Source organism: Gobius niger (genome assembly GCF_951799975.1).
Source record: "Gobius niger genome assembly, chromosome: 14".
NCBI classification, from domain to species: domain Eukaryota; kingdom Metazoa; phylum Chordata; class Actinopteri; order Gobiiformes; family Gobiidae; genus Gobius; species Gobius niger.
In genome coordinates, this window is record NC_136865.1 from 13,038,110 (window position 1) to 13,061,370 (window position 23,261).

Genomic DNA, 23,261 nt, shown 5'->3' on the forward strand with positions numbered 1-23,261 from the left:
GTAATATTTAGGGAAGGGAAATTTCAAGTACCATTAGGACTAAAATAGATCTAAATTGGACTAAATGATGTCTAAACTCGGTGCAGGGCTGGACTGGCAAATAAAATGGGCCTGGAACTTTTGGGTCAAGACCGGCCCTCTAAAAAAAACTGTAATGTTCGATGCAATAGTCAAGGTGATGAGCAAAAACAGCAACTTAAACAGTACAAGCTACGAATGAGGACAATAGCTGCATGTTGTTTCTGCCGAATTCAAGCTAACCCCTCATAGCACTCAATACTTTAATCTTGTCGTTTACAACTTAATGGAACATTTGTAAAATTACTAAACAATCTAAAATGTGCGTTCCGTTAATGAGGTTCCTCTCGCGACTGCAATACAAATAAACTCCTCAAAACCAACCAAATGATCACACTGTAGATTTAGGCAATGACATGGTAAAACTCACCACGGAGTTGGAGAGGTGCGTAGTGAAAAGAGGCAAGAGGGAGTCACCTGACAACTCCCAACATGCACTTCTTTGCAAACATTTGGCTAAAATGCATAAAAAATAGAAGTCTAATAAGTGCTTAATTTGATCCTGTTTGGGGGAATGCGTTCCCCCAATTTTCAGTTTTTCAGGGTAAAAGATCCGGGAAATATTTAGGAGGATCCGGCAAAAAATGTATCTGATATTATGGTGTTTAATGAGAGTGTTACGACAAATGTTTTGGCCTGTTCCCCGAATCCATCACATCAGACCAAAAGTGTTCCTGAAAATACAAATTTACAAATTAAGCTCTGGGTCTGATAATCTGTGGGTCCTGGAGGGTGTCACAATAAACTATTTCCTCTTTTATTGGCAATGTGAGGGGCATGAGTGTTATGTCCGAGAGGCCCATTGCTCATTATACAAGATTATTTGGGAACCATAACTCAATAAATAATCATAAAATGCGTTGCATACCTCAAGAGGAGGAATTGTGTAATTGCATCCATATGATGATAGGGATGCCAATAGCTATTGGCACTAATAAGGACCATCCATCCATCCATCTTCTTCCACTTGTCCGTTGCCGGGTCGTGGGGGCAGCTGTTGGAGCTGCCCAAATCACATTGAACCCGCCCCCTATGGCTCCTCCTGCAGGTGGTGGGTCCACAGAAGGACGGCCTCATGGTTCTGACTGGGCCTCTAGGTCTCTCATAAGGGGTTTCTGAACCGCTCTTTGTCTGACCCGTCACCTATAGGACCTGTTTGCCATGGGAGACCCTACCAGGGGCACGAAGCCCCGACAACAGAGCTCCAGGATCATTGGGTGCTCAAACCCCTCCACCACGTTAAGGTGACGGTTCCAGGAGGGGTAATATGGGCCGGTGTAAGGTATTATGGAGCCAATCTCTTGATCTGATTGGCCCGACCGGCCCAAAAATACGTCAGCCCACCAGGAAAACTCCCGGTGCTCCCGATGTCCAGTCCAGCACTGACTTGGTGTAAACCATGTCTAAACCAGAAAAATGCCTTATTCAAATGCAGGACTAATGCATAAATTAAGTAGCCCTTTCCCTTTAGAGGCCAAAAGCACCACTGCAGGTGTCGTAGCACGTTGTGTTACGCTAACTGAAAAGACAAGGGAAGAGAGGGATATCGTTCATCCAATTACACAATGGAGATTTTTTTCCACTCAAACTTGGCTGTAAATACTGTTTAAGTGGCGCTAGCCCGCAGTTAGCTTTGCCCATCAGTCTGTCAGCTTCTCAGGATGTCAGTGAAATCACAGAGACACCAGGGGGAGATGAAAGACCCCCCCCAATCATCCCATTAACACGTGTATTACCGCCAGAGGGACTACGAAAAGGCCTTTTTAAGGTAAACACGTTACTTAGTTCTGCTTTACAAAGTTTCCAGTAGAGATGACCGTGAACATCACATTTCGAGAACCACTGCACTTCATAAGAATCAGCGACCTTCAAATCTTCAGTTCAATTCATGCACAGTCCAATGCCAACCCTAGCTACTACTTTTTCTTCAGACTTATAATTCAAATCCTGACCCGAGACTGCTCATTTGTAAAATACGCTCACCTCGGCTATTTCTCTTCTGCACCTGTCTTTTTCTCTCTTTGCCTCTGGCTGAAAAATTAGCCTGAATGAGCCATCATTAAAGTTATCTCTTCAGGAGGTAAAATATTAGCTCTGTAGTTTCTAGGCTGCACTGTTTGCGGCAAAGAGTTGCTTGCGTAGAGCTTTTCAACTGATATAAATGATATATATACGCAATACATTTACACTTAATCATGTATATTCTTTTCTCTGACATCATCAACCGTAATAAACCTCTGCACGCCTCAATAGTCAGTCAATATCTTTACAAGATGGGGGAAAATTACAAACTACTGCCCTATACTCCAATTCCAACCACATTTCTAAACTGCATGTAAATCCGGGACTAAGGCTTTAATCAAAAAACTGTGTAAGCAGTTAGTGGCATGTAATTCCACTAACCGTTAACAACAGACAGGAAAATACAGAACATGACAATAAATAAAGAATACGAGAAAGGATGAGTGGTCCACTTAATCCAGGAGACGAGTGATTAGAGGCATCAATCTTTTGTCTCTCCACTGATGAATAGCTTGTGTTTGATTTGTTCCAACATCATCCAACAGAGAAAGTAAAACAGCAAAGCTTTGATAAGTTAAATTGCACTTCATGAAAGACAATTATGATAAAAAGCACCTTCTCTATCTTTTTCCAAAAGCTTATTTCCCTCATTATCGGCCTTGTCCTCAGCAATTCAGCTTTTAGACTGGCGTGTAGACAGCGTTAAGAGTTTTCTGATCATTCCTCTTGAGAAATCAAGAGTTGAACACAGACAACAGACCGCTGGTGTATCCTCTGCATATAAAGTTAGTGATTGCCGTTTGACCGTGCCCTCTGTAATCTCTGCCTGTGGCTCTGCGTCTGCAGGAACGTCTGCTCTTATCTCTGTTGCCATCGCACATTGCTCGGGTGATGAAAGCCGAGATCATCCAGAGGCTTCAGGGGCCTAACTTTGGTCGAACGGAGAGTACCAACAACTTTCACAACCTATACGTGCAGAGACACACCAATGTCAGGTAAGGTCTCTCCTCCTCTTCTGCGCCTCTTCACAGAAGTAGATTGTTTGTCTAATCCCAAGGATCACATATTACAGCCTTTGCCTTAAACACTTTTCCTCCACGGCCTTCTCTTGTTGCATTTCTTGACTTTCTGTTATTGGAGCATTGTAGATTTTCTAATTTTTTGCTGTTTCTGTTGATTGATTGATTTTTTTACTGTGGAAATGGATTTATTTCACTTACAAGTATGCTTCATACTTGAGGCCGTTTAAGCTCAGTCCTAAGAAAAATCTCAATGCTATACAAATGTCGACTGACGCCATAGTTAAAACCTTTCTTTTCCCCTTGGATATACTTCATTCAATGTGTTGTCTCATTTACAACCTTCACATCAACTTGATGTGAAGGGGTGGTACTGTTATTATATTTATGCCAATAGTACTGATCTTTCAGTCATCGAGAGTACTTAAGCACCACTTACTTTGTTATATTTTCCTAAAAAAGCACACACATATGCTACACCTAATATCCAGAGTAAACCAAACACTGGCTGTAAAGAATCCACTGGATCCGAAGACTAATGGGCACAGCGAAAGTATTCATGTTATCTCTTTGATGCCTTCATTTAGTCTTTAGAGTGGAAGCAGAAAAGCAACAGTGTCTTACACCCCAAGCTTTGTTTATTTCGCATAATGAATCATGCGCTTTTGTACTCAGGGTCATGTAATTGATGTTCGATCATATTTTCTTATAAACTGAACAACACTGGCATTTTTTAGACCCAGTTTAGTCCAGACTTGATGTTAATCGAGGCTTGGTGTTACTTGGAAGGTCAAATATTTTATGAAAAAGCACTTTGCATAGTTTTTGTCTAATTTGTACAACCTGCTATATGTGTATGTTGTTGTTCAAGTATCCATTCCTTCACTCGAGGAACAAAATAAGGTCCCTCTTTTCCTCTTTGTCCTGCTCTTCTCCCTCTCCAACATTCCCATTCATTATCACACCGAGGGCCCAAACCTTCTCCCAGTTAATCCACCTCTATTGTACATTGGGGTCACTTTGCCAAATGTAGCACTACATACAGTACACCCCCTATTCTCCTTCGCTCCCACTTTTATATCACGAGTGGAGAGTTCATAGAAAACCCGGCAGACAGCGCAAATCCTGGCTTAATGTGAGAGATTCTCCAAGGAATGTCCTCTAAAACCTGGTTTCCAGCGCACTGAAGCCTTGCGGGAGAGGCGGGACAGCGGCATTGTCTCCCTTTTAAGTGGGGCTCAGGTGCATGCATGCTCATCATCCAGTGCGTGTTTGTGTGTCTCCATGTCGATCTGCCAATTATCCCTCCAGTAATAACAAACTCACACAGTTAAGAGGGTAATCTCCTTAGAACAAAGCCGAGGACAGATGCTGCATAAAGAGGGAAAGCTACAATGTACAACATGAGATTGTTCACTGTAAATTAGTGCAATTCTGTTTATTCTGCCTAATGTTGAATAATGATCGTGTTCTTTACAGTATTTTGTATGCAGATATTGTGGGCTTCACTCGACTGGCCAGTGACTGCTCCCCTGGCGAACTCGTACATATGCTCAATGAACTTTTTGGGAAGTTTGACCAGATCGCGAAGGTAACCACCACTCAAATCCAAGACTTTTTTAATTCCTAATCTGTTTGTTTGTGGAGTTTGCATGTTCTCCACGTGTCTGCGTAAGTTTCCTCCAGGTACTCCGCTTTCTCATACCACTAAAAACATGTACGATACGTTAATCCTCCTGCCAGGTGATTCTGCCCATTGCTCCTACAGGTTCCCCCAGTGTAGAGTATGGGTCAAATCCAGAGAACAAATTTCCCTACGGGGATTTATAAAGTATACCTTAACGTTAAGAATACTGACTGAAGACTTAGTTGTAGTAATTCTTTCCCTATAGTAGGAAATAATACTTCATGCTCCTGGAAAGACAAAGTCAATGTGAGATAAGGTCAACTTCTTTGTGAAGATCTTAGTGCTTGAATCACTTTCCCAAATCTTGTTTCCCAGAAGACCCATTTACTAAAACTTTTTATCGCTCGAAGTAAATTACTATGCATATTAATCACAGTTATGGTATGTTATTACAGAGAAATAGGATCTTTTTAGGCAGATAATTAAGTGGTTACGCTATTTTTAAAGAACCCCTAATTTAGATTTAGAGTGATTGATTTGAGCACAAAATGAAATGCTCGGGACGACTTCAGCTTGAGGCGAGCGGGAGACATGTCACACTGCCTGATCACATTTTTTCAGACTGAAGAACTCTTACCAAAACACTGCAGTTGCAATATATGCTTGTGTGGCCCTTATGGCCCAAATTTTGGTCTCGGTTTAAAATATTCACATCAGTAGCGGAGTAACGGAGAAAAACATCTCATTTTTGCTCTCAGCTGGATGAAAAGCGGCCTTGAAACTACTGCTTCCTGTGTCCCGCGGCGAGCATTGGTCTCAGCCTTCCCAGAGCACTTTGTGGATCGGTGTGGGCTAGTCAGGGTCCGTCTGACGCTCCTCTGGGTGCTCTTTTATGCAGCTCTTCAAAGCTGATTCAGGTTCTCTCAGCTTTTTTTTGTCCAGCAGGCAGCAGTGTCCACATAGCCCTCTTAGCCACGCTTACATAAACCTGCCCAAAACGAGTGCTGTTACACATCCCACATGAAGAACCCCGGCTAATGTGTTGCTGGAGTGGGCGGATGATTTTTAGCCTTGTGGATGTGACTGTGTGTGCAACGGGTTATGAATAGGCGAAGAGGAAAAATTATGATGTAAAATGACAACTTAAGAAGAGTACAGTATGGCACTCACATCGTTGCCTTTACCTTTTATATGTTGGTATGTTATGCCATAATAACTGAGAAAGTAGTGCGGGCTTGATCAATTATTTAAAAGAAGTCTGCCTGTGAAGCGGCAGTGGCAGTGTGGGTAAAGTTTTGACGGTGTGTGGTTAGAAACTTAGTCAAAGTGCTGTTGCTGTGTCCCCTGGGCAAAATACTTTATCCACATTGCCCTCTGCAGTATTACTAGTGTCTTGTTTCATTATTCACGAGTCTCAGTCACATGTTATTCCTGGAAAAAAAAAGCAGTGATTTGGATTGTTTATTGCTGTGACAACCTAATTTTACTCAAAACCCATGGATAGACTGAACTACAGTAAATGTGCCGGAGATAGAGCATTTATGTTTAAAGATCCTGTACGCAAAGTTGTTGTTGTTGTTTTTTACCAACATGACAGAGAGAGTGTGTGCAAGTACATTTTAAATTGATAGTTGTGGTCCATTGTCTAACGTCCCATTTCATCCCATACACGCATTTCAAAGCTTTCATTCAGCAACAATGTCATAGCAATGTAAAGTTTAACTACTAGTTGCTTGTGCACGATCAATACAGGCTTTGTCAGTAGTCGATACCCAACGCACAAAGGTCTTTCTGCACAGTTGCCTGCTGTTGTTTTATATTGAAGGACAAAACTTTTTTCCCACTGCTAGAAAAAACTGCAGCATACAGCTTTCACAGGTACCTTGAAAGTCTCTTGTATTCCGCCCGGGTTACTACAGTATATCCAGCAACATTTGTTCAGTTTTTCATGTACAAATTAAATGTTGCTAATTTGAAATAAATCAATATACTGGTTGACGCATAGGCCAACAATATGACTAAATGAAATCTGATTTGCTTGAATGTCTTATTTCCAATAATATTTTTATTTATTAGAGTTTTCTGATGCAGTAGTGCTCTTTTATGACATGTATGTAGTTAATTTAGAATGATTCAGATTGGCCCTAACATACTGACATTTTAGACTCGCAGCTGCTCTGGAGTTTAATAATCAGCATCAGCCATAAGATAACCCATATCAGTTTGTCATGTTTTATTAAAAAATGTACGGTCCATTGTGTTGGAGTCTATTTCTGTATTTATTTATTTTTTTAAAGGAGAACGAGTGCATGAGAATCAAGATCCTGGGCGACTGCTACTACTGCGTCTCTGGCCTGCCCGAGTCGCTGCCTCATCACGCCAGGAACTGCGTGAAGATGGGCTTGGATATGTGTGAGGCCATCAAGTAAAAATACCAGCTCTCTCTCCCTCTCCTATTTTGTCTCTCGCACAAACACAAGCAGGCGCCCGTCAGACAGATTGAGCAGAAGGACGGCCAGGCTTTGTTTAAACCCCGAACGCAAACACAGCATAACGCGAGCATGATGAGCAGCCTTCGGTTCAAATATCAATCTCGAATCGATGAAAACTTTGACAGAAGATGCCTGCTTTGCTCGGAGCACACAGGCTTCGTGGATCAATATGATGGTCAGCTTTTCCTGACATTTAATCTAATCTCGTAACATGATACAAGTCAGAAATCACTGTCCTCAGTGTGTTAAAAGTGGTACAGCTAATCATTCTTGGGTAAGGCTAAGCATCATCATGCACCTCTGTATGTTTTTTTTTAAATATTTGATTATATTAGACAAGAAATCAAATTAAGAGAAGCATTCGAGTACGGTATTTTCCGGAGTATAAGTCGCACCATCCTTGGCAACTACCTGGGCATGGAGGCGTAGCTGCATTGTTTACAAGCCTCTCCTGGCAACACGTTGTTCAAGATCTCATTTGCGAACTCGTTCCTCTTGCTGTGGCCATCTAGCTTTTAGCCCGTGATTAGCTTTGTTTGTTTTCTTCATTGCATTAAGAGTAACCTCCGCTTTTCGCCAGTTCCTCACAAGTCTCTCGCTCGCTCGACACTTTTTTCTTCAGTGGTACAGGAGTCTCAGACACTGGTACACCAGCCCTACAGCGCCCTCTAGCGGCTGTCAGTGTGAAAATAACAAACATGTGAAATTATATATTTTGATATATACGTCGCACCTGAGTATAAGTCGCACCCCCAGCCAAACTATGAAAAAAAGTGCGACTGATACTGTTTCTCATACAGGAAAGTGCGAGATGCCACTTGCGTAGACATCAACATGCGCGTCGGGGTCCACTCTGGAAACGTCCTCTGTGGCGTCATCGGCCTCAGGAAGTGGCAGTACGACGTCTGGTCGCACGATGTCACTTTAGCCAATCACATGGAAGCAGGAGGGATGCCTGGGTAAGAGCCTCTTCCCATTTGCATGATTTAACTTCTCTGCATCTGACAATTGCTGCTGTTGTCTATAAAAATCGCAATAAGATATTTTTCACAAATCATGTAGATTTACTGACGGTACTTTTTGGGGGGGTTTCAATCCATTTGAGCCACACTGATTGAACACAGTGATTAACTACTCAAATGACAAATGTGGGAGGGCAAATTGCTGCTGTTTTGGCTTTTATATAATCTCTGCCTGTGTTGTTTGCTGCAGGAGAGTGCACATCTCCTCTATGACCTTGGAGCATCTAAACGGATCGTACAAAGTGGAGCCAGGCAACGGACAGAGCAGAGACTCATACCTTAAGGAGCATGGAGTGGTCACTTACCTGGTCATCAACCCCAAGGTACTATAGAATCTCTAAGCTCCCACATCGTTCTATTGGATACCTTGATTTTCACGCTTTAAAAGAATGTGTGCCCAATGTGTTTTCATGTTGTAGAGTACATTTCTTTTGCCATCAAAGGTCTATATTTATATTTTTATCAATTGGAAACATTCGATAAAAGTGAAAATCAAAGCTTTCTGGACTTAAAACATTTAACTCTAAACATCTACAATTAGATACGGTCAGATCCACCAGGAGTAAAATGATAACTTAAAGGGGCTATATCATGCTATTTTAGCCATTCCAAAGTTAAGTATAGGCATTTATATGATATATTGTACCTCTACCATTATGGAGCACTCATTTTTGTGATAAATATAAGTGTTTTCTGGAGGTATTTTTCAAACCCGGAAGACACAACGCTTCGATTCAGTTAACTCCGCCCCCTCTCTCCGCGCATACAACTTTACCGTAATATAAATAAACAGCAATAAGTGAAGTCACTTCACGATGCAGTTATAAGGAGTTGACATCTGCAACACAGCTTCATAAATGGCTAACACACATGCTAATATGCTAACACACAAGCTAACCCGCGTTTGGATTGACTCACCACTCTGGTCCATCGCTGTTTACATTGTGGGACTCGCGTTGGTTATAAAAGTTAATCCACTTTGATTCTGGCGAAGGTTCCCCAAACATCCATCAGAGACAGTCACAGAAAAACAATATTTTGGTGATAGTCGCTGAATCCCGGAGAAAAAACAGCTGAGTGGCCTCTTCCTGAAAAGGGTTGAATATAAACTCCTCGTCCTCGTAGCCAAACGCGCTTCTTTTTCTCCGTCCGTGACATTATCGTTAGTTAAGAATAAGAACAGGTGTCCAGAGTAGGTAACGAGCTCCATCTTCAGCTGCAGCGCAAACATGACTGATCTGTTCAGACGCGATGTGTTTGTTTTGGCCACAGCTGACCTGGAAGCACTTCGGGCACATCCTTTTTTTTTTTTTTTTTTTTTTTTTTTTTTCATTTTTTACTCTTTGTTTCTCTCTTATGACAGAAATAATGAAAACGCTGTTTTACAAATTAAAATCAGGCCGTAAGCATAGAATTAAGACATTGCATTACAGACGTCGAGCACTTCCGTTCCGTTGTTACGACACAACTGAACACTCAGCCGTTCACCAGGAGAGGGAGGAGCAGCTGCTCAGAGAACAGGATTCAGGAGGATTACTGAGAGCTGCGTGAATGAAGCCACAAACCACTCTGGGGGTGTTTTTAATAAGGAAATAGCATAACAACATGGCTAAAAGCTCCAAAAAGTCGATTTTGCATGATATAGGACCTTTAAGAAAATGTCATTAATATTTCCTGTGTCCAGAAAGCACTTGATAAACTGGTTAGAACTCCACAAAGGGGAGCACACAAAGGACCAATTAAATTCTTAAGGCCTTTTGGTTTTGAGGACATCTCCTGAAAACATTCTCGGGGTTTTGGCTGGGCAGACGGCAGTGCAGTGCTTAACAGTACTCTGCCTCCTAATCTCCCCTGATCATGGGCGGGACACCGCCACTCTTTGAAAAATCAGGTATGAGCCCCGTCTTTGTTTCTGCTCCAGGCAGTTGTGCTCATAGTCTGCCATCTGTATGGACTTAGGTCTTGGCAAGTGTTTCTTTGATTTTTTTTTTGATTTTTTTCAAGTACTACCTTTGAGGGGAGCTTTACACAATTTGAGGATTCATAAAAAAAAAATCTAATTATTTTTAGAGTTTATACTGCATTCACGGTTTTCTCTCCAGTTTTAACTTTGTACATTTTGCCAAGTCCAGAATTAAAGGAACAGGCGGCCGTTTTTCCATACTGGGATATGTTTTTACCTGAGCTTAGACGAGTTGATGTGTACCTGTCTGGTCTTTGTGCGTGTGCGCTTTGTCAGTCACACACAGATGTTGTCAGCATTTAGCCTCTTCCAGCATATTTCTATGGACCCAAGCGGGGATGAAGTTAGAAGCGACTAAGCTCTTCCACGTTTCCCCTATTTAAATACAGTTGCGTGAGTAGTTACATAACATTAAACAGCACTTCGACGTGCACGCAATAAAGTGGAGATATTACTGTGAGGACATCGAAGTGCTCCTAAGGTGTTACAATATAGTACCCCTTTTTATCCGCTTAGAAAATAGACATCGTTAATTTTGTGTAACTATAGTTGGATCGTGTAACTACTCAGTAATCGTATTTAAATATGGAAAACGTGGAAGAGCTTGGTCGCTTCTAAATTCACCACTTTGGGTCCATAGGAATATGCTGGGAGAGGCTAAATGCTAACAACATCTTTGGTCGTTTTGCACGATTGAGCGCACGCATAAAGACCAGAAAGGTACGCATCAACTGGTCTTGAACTTGAGTTTACATGACCTCACTGTGTCCCCTGATGAAGTTAGCATGGTTGATCATCTTCTTTAGCTGAGAGTATTTGTCTTGAGTTGATATGATTTCTTTGATTAGCCTTGTCTGTTTACTGCAGCTTTAATTTGACTGTAATCACACTATAATACACAATGCCATGAAGAACATGAATGCCTTTTCCAATCCTGTTGGATATGTTATACCAGCTGTGAGTGGCCTGAAGACACTCTTGTGGATCAAAGCTTTAAATAGGCCGCGCGGATCAAGGAGGTGTCATCTCCTCTGTCACTGCTATTGATTGTCACTGTCAGAACTGCTCCCATACCTGCAGGAAACGCACATCAGCGCCGTTTTCGAATTAGGTCAATGATTATTTACTTCTCTTACAGCATAGAAGGTTAGGGTCACATTCTTGTATTTGATGCCAACATATCTGACGACTCTATGAATGTGGCGCAGTTATATAACAACAAAAACCTGATATATTTTCCATCATTGTTTGTTTGTGGTTGGGCACAGAATCTTGATCTATTAAAGCCACACTACCGGAACATTCTCAACAAACTCATAAACATGAACAAACAAGCTCTGAATTATCAGCAGGACATCAACAATGGGTTATCAAAAAAAATGGCTTTAGTTGTATGACTTCAAATCCCATCATTAACAGTTTCTCCTGTTTGACAAATTCCATCACTTTTTTATATTATTGTTTACCTTAATTTTTGCTGACAGAGAAGATGCGAAACCTTGTGTCACTTTTCGTTTCATGTAATTTGAGTAGGGCTGGGTATTGATAAATGAGAAGAAAAAAAAAAAAGAATTCTGTTTTATGGTTCTAGATGACAAATATTGTAGTATGGGTATCAAAAAAGGATTGTTCAAGTATCGGTATATCGTAAGCAAAGCATCATTGACGTAAGTAGTCTCTGTAATTGCAAAGATATTAATCATAAACCAGGTCAACAACTTTAGCAATATTTCATCAACAAGAAAAATGCTACTATGTAATTCAGTGTGGCCCTCCGTGTTATATCCAATTATCACAGCCGACCGTACAAATGTGGGGGTGTTTGGTTCGTTTTGAAAAACATACGGCTATATTAAAAACAAGGCTTATTTCATTCCCTTTACAGTAGCTTGCTTTGAGCTTTGGGCAATGCTATTTCATGTCATTTCTCTGAAGTGGTGGCGCCTTGGTGGAGAGGCTCTTGAAATACACTTTCAAAATAAAAGCTCAGGTGCATCATTCTTCAGTGAAAATATTTCAAGTGGGTCCAAACACTCACTGTGAGGTCACTGGTGAAGAACTGTGGACAAGGCGGCTCTCCAAAGCACCTGGCGCTCACTTATACTGATTTTCGAATTTTCTAACTTTTTTTTTTAATGGAATATCGGATTATCAAAGGCACAGTATAATATGAAATGCATCCTGTTTAGAGATTTTATGATAATGTCCGACGAACAGCAAGGGGAAAAGAAAAGAATAATGCAGTATTTTATGCCTGACTTAGAGAGTTAGAAGAAAGTTATTGCAATATTTTACTAAACTATTTCACCAGTGTGTTCCATTGAATATAAAGAAAAGTAAAGAAGATTTTGTCAAAGCAAGACTCAAAAACACTGAAACAGGATTAAAACAAGGATCAAATTGAACTAAGAAAATCATGAGTAATATGGATGTTGCGTAGCCTGATAAACAGTCATTTGCTGTTATATTGTGCAGCATTATTGTATTGTAATGTACTGCTTACACCTTCCCTTGTTGATCGCCGCAGACTGAGAGGCACAGCCCTCTGCTTGGCGTCCGCTCCCGCCCCTCTCTGGATGGGGGTAAGATGAGAGCCTCTGTCAGAATGACCCGGTATCTCGAGTCCTGGGGCGCTGCCAAGCCTTTTGCCAACCTCCATCATCGAGAAAGCATGACCACCGACAACGGCAAGATCAACACCACTGTGAGCGCGGAGACGCAGTTTTACATAACCAGAAACCAGAAATCAGCGCTGTCAAATACAAGTCTGTTCTTTTTACAGGACGTTCCAATGAGGCAGTACCACTTTCAGAGGCGAGAAAGGTTAATATGGAGTTTCTAATGCAAACACAAAGACATAAGGAGTCATATTGGATTGGGGAATGTGTAGTATCTTTGGCTCAGTGGTTAGAGTATTTGTCCATGGATCCAAAAGTCAACCTTATCAATCATTAAGCCTAGTATTTGGGGGAATTCTCTCTTGTTACCATGATGTTACTATGCTGTAAAGCGACCATGTTTTTGTCAATGGCAGGTCTAAGTCTCAGAGGAGAAGGTTCGAGGAGGAGCTGAACGAGCGAATGATCCGTACCATCGATGGCATCAACTCCCAAAAGTAGGCGCTTGTTCTCTCTCCTTTATCTTTTCATTCTTGACACTTTGCAACGAGAGAGGCAGATCCGCTCTCTCATCCCACCATTACCCCAGACTGCATGCGGGACAAATTGAAGAGATGAAGAATTGATTTCAGATACTCCCGAAAGCCCGCGCTGTTTGTGTCTCATTTCTATCTGCAGGCAGTGGCTGAAGTCTGAGGGCATTCAGCGCATCTCATTGTTCTTTCACAATAAAACCTTGGAAAAAGAGGTAGGCACTTTCAGAAACAGCAATTACTTTTGTCTTTGGGGTGAAAGGTGTGATTCATCGTGCCAGTGAGTTACCTCTTACTCCCCTCTTGAACCGAGCACGTTTTCTCCAGTTTGGCATTACCCAAATCTAAAAGCTTCTTGAACAAAGCGTCAAAAGAGCGACGGAAACGAGGATGAAAATGCAACAAAAAAGGGACAAAGACGCAACAAAAACGTGATGGAAAAGCAACAATAACACGACTACATAGTGACAAAAACGCGTCAAAAAACGAGGAAAAAAAGACGAAGAGAAACTATGAAAACCAGACTGACAAGAGGCGAAAACACGACAAAAACGCTTCAAAAATTGTAGCAAAAATGAAATGAAAAAAAGGCAGTTTTGTAGGTTTTCGCTTACAAATAAGGCCTTAAGGCTTAAAGCTCCACCCCCAACGCTTCATTTGAAAGCTAAGATCTACAAAACTGATCTAAACGGGTCTTTTTCCTTGTGTTGTTGCTCTTTTTTCATCACATTTCTTATCGCTATTGTGGCTTTTTTGCGGCATTTTCATCATATTTTTGTCAATTTTTCGTTGCTTTTTTGTTGCTTTTTTGTCACTTTTTTTTTCAAGAAGCTTTTATATTTGGGTAATGACGAATTAATTCATCTTTTGACCAGGTTAATAAGCTTAGGTTAATATTAGCTTTAAAGGAACAGGCCACCGTTTTTCCTGGGATACTGGGATATGTTCTTACCTGAGCTTAGACGAGTTGATGCGTACCTGTCTGGGCTTTGTGCGCGCCCTCAGCCACGTAAAAAGGGAAAAAAAATGTTGTTAGCATTTGGCCTCTCCCAGTATATTCCTATGGCTCCAAACGGGGTGAAGTTAGAAACTGCCAAGCTCTGCCATGGGCACGCACACAGACTAGACATGAACTTGTCTAAGCTCAGGTAAGAACATATCTCAGTATGAAAAAACGGTGGCCTGTTCCTTTAAACCATGAGTAGAAACTAAGGTCATATATTATTGTCATAGTAAAGGAGTAAATGGTCCTTTCAACATAAGCTCTAAGCACCAATAACAACCAATGCAACCAATAACATAGCTATTTTTAATTTAGCTGCAATGAAACGTGCTGCCCTATTGTACATAATAGAATTCTGAATGAAGTGAGAAAGCTACTGCATAAGAGATTTTCTATATTATTGAAAAATTGCTAAACTTCATGTCCGTCCAATCCTAATCCCCTCCGTCCCCTCTCCACAGTACAGATCCACAACGTTACCCGCCTTCAAGTACTACGTCACCTGCGCCTGCCTCATATTCTGCTGCATCTTCATCGTGCAGGTCTTGGTCCTGCCCAGGTTAGTCGGACCATTCGCCTCACCAGTGTCCAGCTGTGGCACTCTGCTAATGGAAGGGGCGGGGGGGGTTAGAAAATGTCATTCGCCGGCCTGCGTCACCGTGATCGAAGCAGCGGGCGCGGGCAGTAGAAAGCTTAACCGGCGAGGCAGCAACAAAAGGCCCGCCACGTCCACTAATGTCGATCGATTCGGGGGATGAAAGCACATTTTTAATCGTCTTAGTTGAAAATAGCTGGAAAGAATATCTAATCTTGCTCACATTAATTTATCGCTTTTGTGACGCTCAAGTGTGATTCGGCGTCAGGGAGGTTCATTGATTTTCTAATTCACCCGTCTCGCTCGCTCTTCATCACCGCTATGTTTGTGGCGACATAGCTCTGCACATTTGTCGGTGACTTCATGTGTTTTATACGCCGTTAAATCTGCCAGATTGGGTGCGTTCGCGGCATTAAAGAAATGAATGCCATAATTTCAGACAGAGGGCTGAGGCGTATAGTCGCTGTTATTGAAAGAGTTACCCAAATGTAAAATTGTGGGCTCTTTATAGTATGGGAAAATGTCAGGGAAAAGTAACCTAAAGGTGGAGTACATTTTAGCATCACTGCAGGCACTCCTTGTTTACTTGGGTTCGCGTATGATAAATGAACAATCACTGTGAATGGATCGCAGGGCTGGGAAAGTGTGAATACGCACGCAGGCTCATTATATCTGTTGCTCTGGACCACGGAAGGCTGACAATTGCCTGGAGTTTTCGACAGTAATGTCTTTGTGCATCTGTTGCAGAACTGCCGTGTTGGGAATCTCATTTGGGCTGGCTTTCCTACTCCTGTCTTTGATCCTGCTCCTCTGCTTCGCCGGTCACATCCTGGTGGGTTTTTGCATTGATTCATCGCCGCATGCACACGCGCACAGGGCCGCCCACGCGCATATTTAACTCTGTGTAGTATCGAATATTCCAAATTGCTGGAGCCAAAGTGCTGTAGTTTAGATCTGTGGTAGAGAATATTCAATTGAAGATGACAATCCTTTTCTGTCCTATTGTTCTGATCTGATTTGTTAACTTAGGGCAGTCATTCATTTCTGTCAATAGCTGGACTTGGACGTGCGCAGTCAACAGTCTTGTCAGGGGTTTGAGTTCCAGCACCGACTATTTTTTTGAACCTCGCCCTTCTTCTTTTGGCAGACTAGACCGAATCTCTCTCCCCGTTCTTCAACCCCTTTCAACTTTTTCAGATACAGTTGTGCTCAAAAGTTTACATACCCTGGCAGAATTTTTTATTTTTTATTTTTTTTAACTATATTTCAAAGAATATGAAATATAACACAAAAAGTTAGTGTGTGAAGCCATTTATGGTGAAACAAGTGGGGGGGGGGGGGGGGAATGAACAAAAATAGTACCAAAATGACCCTGATCAAAAGTTTACATACCCCAGTTTTTAATACTGTGTATTGCCCTTTTAACATCAATGACTGCTTGAGGTTCTTTATTTCTTCTGATTGTAAAGCGGCCAATTCTTCTTGGCAAAAAGCCTCCCATATTTCCTATTTCACAGTGGGTATGGTGCACGTTTTTGTTGTCAACAAGGCCAATGATGGCCTCCTGTGAAATAAGGAGGTTCGCTGATGCCAGTGGCTCCAGCAGAATAAAGTGAAGGTCCCATCTGAGTCTGCTGACTTCAATATCATTGAACCACTGTGGGGAAAGCTCAAACGTGCAGTTGAAGACAGTCCAGGAATTTACAGGAACTGGAGGCTTTTTGCCAAGAAGAATGGGCCAAGAAATACCATCAGAAAAAATAAAGAACCTCATCTACAATTACCACAAAAGACTCCAAGCTGTCATTGATGTTAAAGGGGGGAATACACGGTATTTAAACCTGGGGTATGTAAACTTTTGATCAGGGTCATTTTGGTACTTTCTTTTTTCATTATTATTTATAAATACACAACCACTAACTATGAGTGAATACAAACGTTTTGTGTTATCTTTCATATTCTTTGACAAATAATCCAAAAATAAAAAATTCTGCCAGGGCATGTAAACCTTTGAGCACAACTGTATTGCGTTGGTTATGAACTGCAAGTACAGAACCACCTGTGCATTAACAGCAATAACCCCAAGGACATCAGTAAACATGAAGTAGATGCACATTGAAAGCACTTCAATTCTGCCAGTGCAATGGACCTCTCGCAATGGTAAAAGAAAAATATTTGGAAGGTTCTTTTGTTCCTTTTTTTTTTTTTTTTTTTAAATAAAAGAATACGTAAATTACTTAGAAAAGAGTCTGTTATATTGGTTGCCTATGCACATTTTATCAGATGTTAATTGTGACATGCTAACCCCAAAAAAATCACTTTCAGTGTTGTGCTTATCTGTAATCTTTGGATGCACTGCTTTAATTGGTTCTTAACAGCTCAATGTGACAAGTGTTTCATGGATATTCGATAATCAGTGTGACAGGTCTGAATATGATCTATAGTTCAACTTTGTCCAGCGGAGACTTTTAAGCTCCTCAAAGTGGGTCGCTCCCAATTAACAGGGTCTATCAATAATGTCGAATCTGCCCGACGCAGAACGCGGCTCGTGCTATGATGAGAACAGAGGGGGAAAGGATTGCATGGCTTTGTGTTAACCTCCAATTATCACTGAGCATTTGCTTTAATAAAAGTATGTGCAGCCCTGGCGTGGGAGCACACAATTGACTAAAATAAAGACGTGTTACATCGGCTTTGTGTGTTCGATTCTGGTAAATGAGCACATTACAGGATGTGCTCTTTTCATCTGTGGAAGGAGAGCATTACACGGCTTTTGTGATCAAACGCGTTTCTTGGGAAAAGTCATTTCAGAGACTGCCACAGTTGTTAGGGCTAAACACTGCAGCAGAGAATATTTTAAGCCGCTGTGTCTTATAAAGGTTTTCTCAGTACATGTGCTGTCTGAACGTCCTTTGTTGTATATTATGAGTATTTAAAGTACACATGACAATGACATGACTACCCATTTCATCAAAAACAAACACAAGAACAGGTTTTTCACTCCTTTACTGGAAGAGCACAAAAAGCAATGGAAGTGAGTCTCAAACAAAAGACTTGCAGCATATTTTCTTCATAAGCTTGGCGCTTGTTCACTAACAAAGCTCCATCGACTGGACGGGCTTTAGATCTGATGTTACTTTCTTTAAGAACGTGTCTATACTCGCCCAGGCATCATTGTCAGCTTGGTGTTGAGAAAGGAATCAACTGGGCTTATATACTTGGGATGGGACGATAATAAGATTTGGGTCACAATTATCTTGGCCAAAATAATTGCGATTAATGATGTTTGCCCGATATTTGCCTATGGTTTAAAAAAAAAAAACACTGAAACTGCAGAAATGATGGGGATTGGGCAATTATTAAACATTCCTCTTCATTGTCTGCTGTAAATGTCATATTGAGTGAGACATAAACTAAGTATTTTAAGGCACACCGTGTAACATTTGGGACTGTACTGTTGTCATCAATACAAAGCAGGCAGATAATGAGCAGCTCGACACAGAAAATGCTATTCCCGTTATGGGTAATCAAAGAATGAATTTGGATGAGGAACTAACCTATTGAAAACTTAAATACTGCTGACTTTAGTCACATCTCCATGGAGACCCACTCCTAGTAAAGTTACCGGCACTGGTTGTCTGATGGATTTAGCGATTATCTTCTAGCACGATTATCATGATACTCAAAAAATGTGGCGATCGATTAGTTGCACTTTTTTATCACGATTAACGATATTATTGTTTATTGTCCCATCCCTACTATATACACACAAGACCTGTGGGCCACACCTGTGCCAGTCTGTGGTGCCAGATGAGATGGTGTGGCCAATGGGTCATACCTGCAGCTGTGTATATAAGTCCTGTTGATTCCTTTCTCAACATGAAACTGATGATGATGATGATGATGATGATGATGATGATGATGATGATGATGATGATGATGATGATGATGATGATGATTGAATAACTATCAAAATGCATGTTCCATTGATTGTTGCTGAACATATTTATCTTGACCTGGATGTAGAGCTTACTGTATATAAACTAATGCACTTCACTTGTTAGCAGAGCAGCTTAAGACAGACATAATCAGTGATACAAACTTTGAGACAAACTTTGAAGAATGCTCTTCCGGTCTTTCAGAAAAGTTATTTTGTTGTTTTTGTTTTATCTTTTTTGCCTACCAAATGTGTAATGAAGACGTAAAAACTAAAAACTAAATGCTTTTTAATTTTGTTCCTCATAATCTCAGAATATTTTGCGCTAAATGTCATAAACCCGTGACTAAATCATGTGTGTATAACTGTATTATAGTTGTTTTAATGAAATTGTTTTTGGGATGAAATAAGGCTGAGCTGCCTGGAACAAAGGATTACAAACTCATAATGGGCCGAGTCTCTACTACTCTACTACTCAACTCTACATAAAAAAGTTAAAAAGGGAAACAAAAAATATTATTATCATTGTATATTTGTTTTCACTGTACTGTAAGTGTCCCCTGTTTGTACAGCACTTAATAAAAAAGATTATTATAAGGATTTGACAGTATATAATGCAGCATTTGCATCATCATTAACCTCTTAACCCCCACCTGAACCAAGCACATTTTCTAGTTTGGCATTACCCAAATCTAAAAGCTTAAAAAAAAAGCACCAGACTAGTGACAAAAACGAGGATGAAAACGCAAAAAAAAATTGGCAAAAATATGACAAAAAAGACAACAGAAAAGCAGCAAAAAAAGCAATGAAAAAGCCACAAAAAATGTGGCAAAATGACTAAAACACGACATAAAATGTGTATGAAAATGTGACAAAAATGCGGCAACAACGTGATGAAAAAGTTACGGTCACTTTTGTCGGTCTTAGCTTTCAAATGAGGCATTACACTGTTGCTCTACGGCCGGGAAGCTTTTACATTTGAGTAAAGACGAATTGGAGAAAATGTGCTCAGATCAGGTGGTGGTAAGAGGTTAAACCCCCCTTGACTCTCAAATTGATTTTCTTTTTTTTTCTTGGTCTAACTGTAACATTGCGAGAACGACCCAGTGCACTGGTTTTGGTCGGTATTGTTTTCTCTTTGCTAGTACTCTTTCCAAAAAGCACAAGCCCAGATCTTTATTGAACAACCTCTCCGTCTTCAGCAGGGAGGAAAAGGCTCGTTCTGCTCTCCGTCCTGGTTCCCAGTTTCTTCGCTCATCATCGTAACCAATAACCCCTGGCTGAGACTGGTCCTCACCATCATGACCACCGCTCTCATTCTAGTCATGTCTGTCTTCAACATGGTGAGCAATGCTCCTCATAAAGTCGTGTTTCTGTCGTGCAGTGTCAGTGGTTTGTCGTCATGTTTTGCTTATCACTGAGATTTGATGTTGCTGAACTAATACAGTATGACTTTAACATGTCTGTAAGGTGGGCACCAAAGAAACAAAAGACCAAATATAGTCTCCATATCTGCACAAGAATCGATTTTTACTTACTGTAGGTCATCGGTTTGTGAGAGCCATCTCCTCTGGGTTAGCGCTGCTGACATGCTTTGACGGCGGCATTTAGTACAAAGATGGCTCATAATGCCTCATTCCCTCTATTCATCTATTGTTGTTTGTTGTCAGTTCTTTGTGGAGGATCCCGGAGGAGCAGCAGACGTTTTACAGGGGGCTCCGTCTGAAGTGCTTATCACGGTGGCTCCTGTAAATCTCACCAATGACAGCGTGCTTTTCTATCAGGATTACACCACGGGAGCGGAAAAGTTTTATCTGCCAGTAAGTGTCGGGTATATGAGAAAGATACATGACTAGAGCCTTAAAGAGTTACTTTGATATGATTTTGTACTTATGATTGATCGGTTGTTCTTTTTATAGGTTTCCATGGAAATTGATCTTACTCCATAAATATTATTTATTTTGCCAGGACAGTGCACGTCTCTCTGTCCCAATGATCCTTAACCATGCAGTTGAAATGTTGAAGGAGTAGGGCAAATAGTTTAAGAACTTTTGTCTCTATATTGTCCATACATCCAATACATCCAAACCATTGCAACCTGGCCTTTCTTACTTTACCTCCAAAATAACTGTTCATTTTTTTTCCGCTGAGTCCCAATGTCACCGATCTGATTATTGACATTCACATATTTCCTTTCTTTCAAACTGACTCATCAAATACTCAAGACACTCGACACCGATCTCCGTTTCACACTATCCTGCTTGGCTGGATTGTTTTACATTTTATAGCTACCATCAGAATCTAAAGTAACTTCTGCTGAGATGCTTGCTACAGTCAGTTCTGTAAATCATACAAGCATCATGTCGATGTTTTGCGATGTGAGCAAATCATTACTGAAAAATCAATGTTTCTCAGTCTCATTAAGAATGTGAAATGTTTCACATTCTAATTGACAGCTAATGTTTATGGCCTTTATTATTAGAGCCTGAAATACAGACAAAAGCTCAGATCTTTCTCGGACTTTCACTCATTCCAACAGAAGCAATGTATTTTGTTCTCTCCATTATATTAAAACTGTTTTTTGTTGTGTAACAGTACTGACAGACGGTTTTAGTATTACACATAATGGTCCTATTTTTGCCTAGTAACCTCATGCTGACTTTGACTCAGCAGAGGTGGGAAGTATCGACAAAAATAGTTTTGTTTGTTTTTTTTCCATTATAATGGAAAGGTGGATAGCAGCCTTACAGCCAGAAAGAGTGTGATTGGACTTTTATTTTCATTTTTTACTGCAGCTACAAGAAAATACTGTCATATACTGTAAATTACAAATACACAAATATAAATAAACAAATACATGTCATTAGTACTAACTTGTTCAATACCACAAAAGGAACTACCTTCAGCTCGACTTAAAGGTGCATCATGCAACTTGTTGTATAGGGGGGGGGAAAATGATATTTGTATGTATTTGACCTTGTAGCGACCCAGCGGCTGTGTGAGTGGTCAGCATGGCGCCTTTACTTTCCATCACAGTTGTCTCGAGGACGCTCCAGGACCAATTGTTTGGAAGGTTTTCACTGCTGATGGACCCTCTCACCAGAAAACCTACAAAACAATTGCTCCTTGGTCTCAGTCAGGACATTGCAAGTTTTAGCTCATGCACATATATAGAATGTAACTCAACAATTTAAATAAAGCTAAAAAGCAAGACCTGCTATGAGCAATGATCAATTGATTGATTGTGGATGCAAATTTAGCCAAAAAATGATTAGAACATGAGAAAGACGTAGAGGAACACCACCTCGTGATATTAACAGGTGATAGGGCAAGTGTTCTGAGCTATTGAGATTAGGAAATGGACTGAATATGAAGGATGACTCACATGCAAGAATAAATCAAAATACATCTCTGCGGTTTTTGATGAGGAAAAATTAGATTTTTGCAAAACTAAAGCAACATGAAAATCAAGAAGACATATAAATTGGCCTTTCCTCTCATGTTTCCGTTTTGGTCTCCAGTACTTCATCTACTGCTGCATCCTGGGCCTGGTGTCCTGCTCCGTGTTCTTGAGGATCAACTATGAGCTGAAGATGCTGGTGATGCTGGTTGCCCTGGTGATCTACAACGTCATCATCCTGCAGACGCACGCCTCCCTGCTGGACGGGTTCAGCCTGGCTCTGTATCCAACCGACACACTGGACAGGTGAGTCCGCTCTGTGCTAAATGCAGCTCCGCTTTGCCAAGATGTATTCTAATATGTACTAATGGCTTCAGTGCTGTACATCATGTTCACATCTCCCGTGTCGGTCACATTACAGAAAGAATAAGTAATACAAATACACTTTACAATTTACACACATTAATGCTGACATGTTACATCTGAGCAGGGTTATGAGGAATAAAAAATAATCACTATTATTTGTAGTTTAAGCCAACAGAATATCATGAATTTAGTCTGCTGATTCTATTATGCATTTAGACGCTGAGGATTAAATTGCAATGGATAAGAACAAACAAATGCCTGCAAGTTTACCAGAATGTTCTATCATGATTTTTTTTTTCAGGCCTTTACAACAACTTTACTTTTGATATTTTTTGCGATATACAGTACAGGAGAGAGGATCAGCATTTTGGTGAAGCAAGTTTATTTAGAAGGCACCGTTTATGCAAAAAGCCATACAAAATACTTTAAAGAAAGAGCAATGAAAATCAACAATTAACGTTAATTTAGTTAAAAGCAATACTGTCTGATGAATCAGATAAAAGAGCAGTCATTAATCATTCTCACTTAAAAACTGTAAATGCAAAATAAATGTAAGCATTGCGATTAAGGACCTTGATTTAACCTC

The 23,261-nt window shown here is 40.7% G+C and overlaps 1 protein-coding gene across 2 annotated transcripts in view; it reads left to right on the forward strand.

The window, feature by feature from the left end:
• The window catches only part of adcy2b (adenylate cyclase 2b (brain)), a 50,800-nt gene that overhangs the window by 18,507 nt on the left and 9,032 nt on the right, over window positions 1-23,261 (forward strand). Inside the window, exons 5-18 of one of the 2 annotated variants that reach the window (XM_079571216.1) lie at window positions 2,947-3,095; window positions 4,599-4,710; window positions 7,044-7,171; window positions 8,039-8,197; window positions 8,451-8,583; window positions 12,751-12,927; window positions 13,006-13,046; window positions 13,258-13,338; window positions 13,520-13,589; window positions 14,839-14,936; window positions 15,720-15,804; window positions 20,115-20,252; window positions 20,580-20,729; window positions 22,431-22,615. In XM_079571216.1, the coding sequence (XP_079427342.1) occupies window positions 2,947-3,095; window positions 4,599-4,710; window positions 7,044-7,171; window positions 8,039-8,197; window positions 8,451-8,583; window positions 12,751-12,927; window positions 13,006-13,046; window positions 13,258-13,338; window positions 13,520-13,589; window positions 14,839-14,936; window positions 15,720-15,804; window positions 20,115-20,252; window positions 20,580-20,729; window positions 22,431-22,615 (1,706 nt within the window). Of the gene's footprint in view, window positions 1-2,946; window positions 3,096-4,598; window positions 4,711-7,043; window positions 7,172-8,038; window positions 8,198-8,450; window positions 8,584-12,750; window positions 12,928-13,005; window positions 13,047-13,257; window positions 13,339-13,519; window positions 13,590-14,838; window positions 14,937-15,719; window positions 15,805-20,111; window positions 20,253-20,579; window positions 20,730-22,430; window positions 22,616-23,261 lie in introns of both variants that reach the window. The other variant, XM_079571215.1, reaches the window with a different exon arrangement.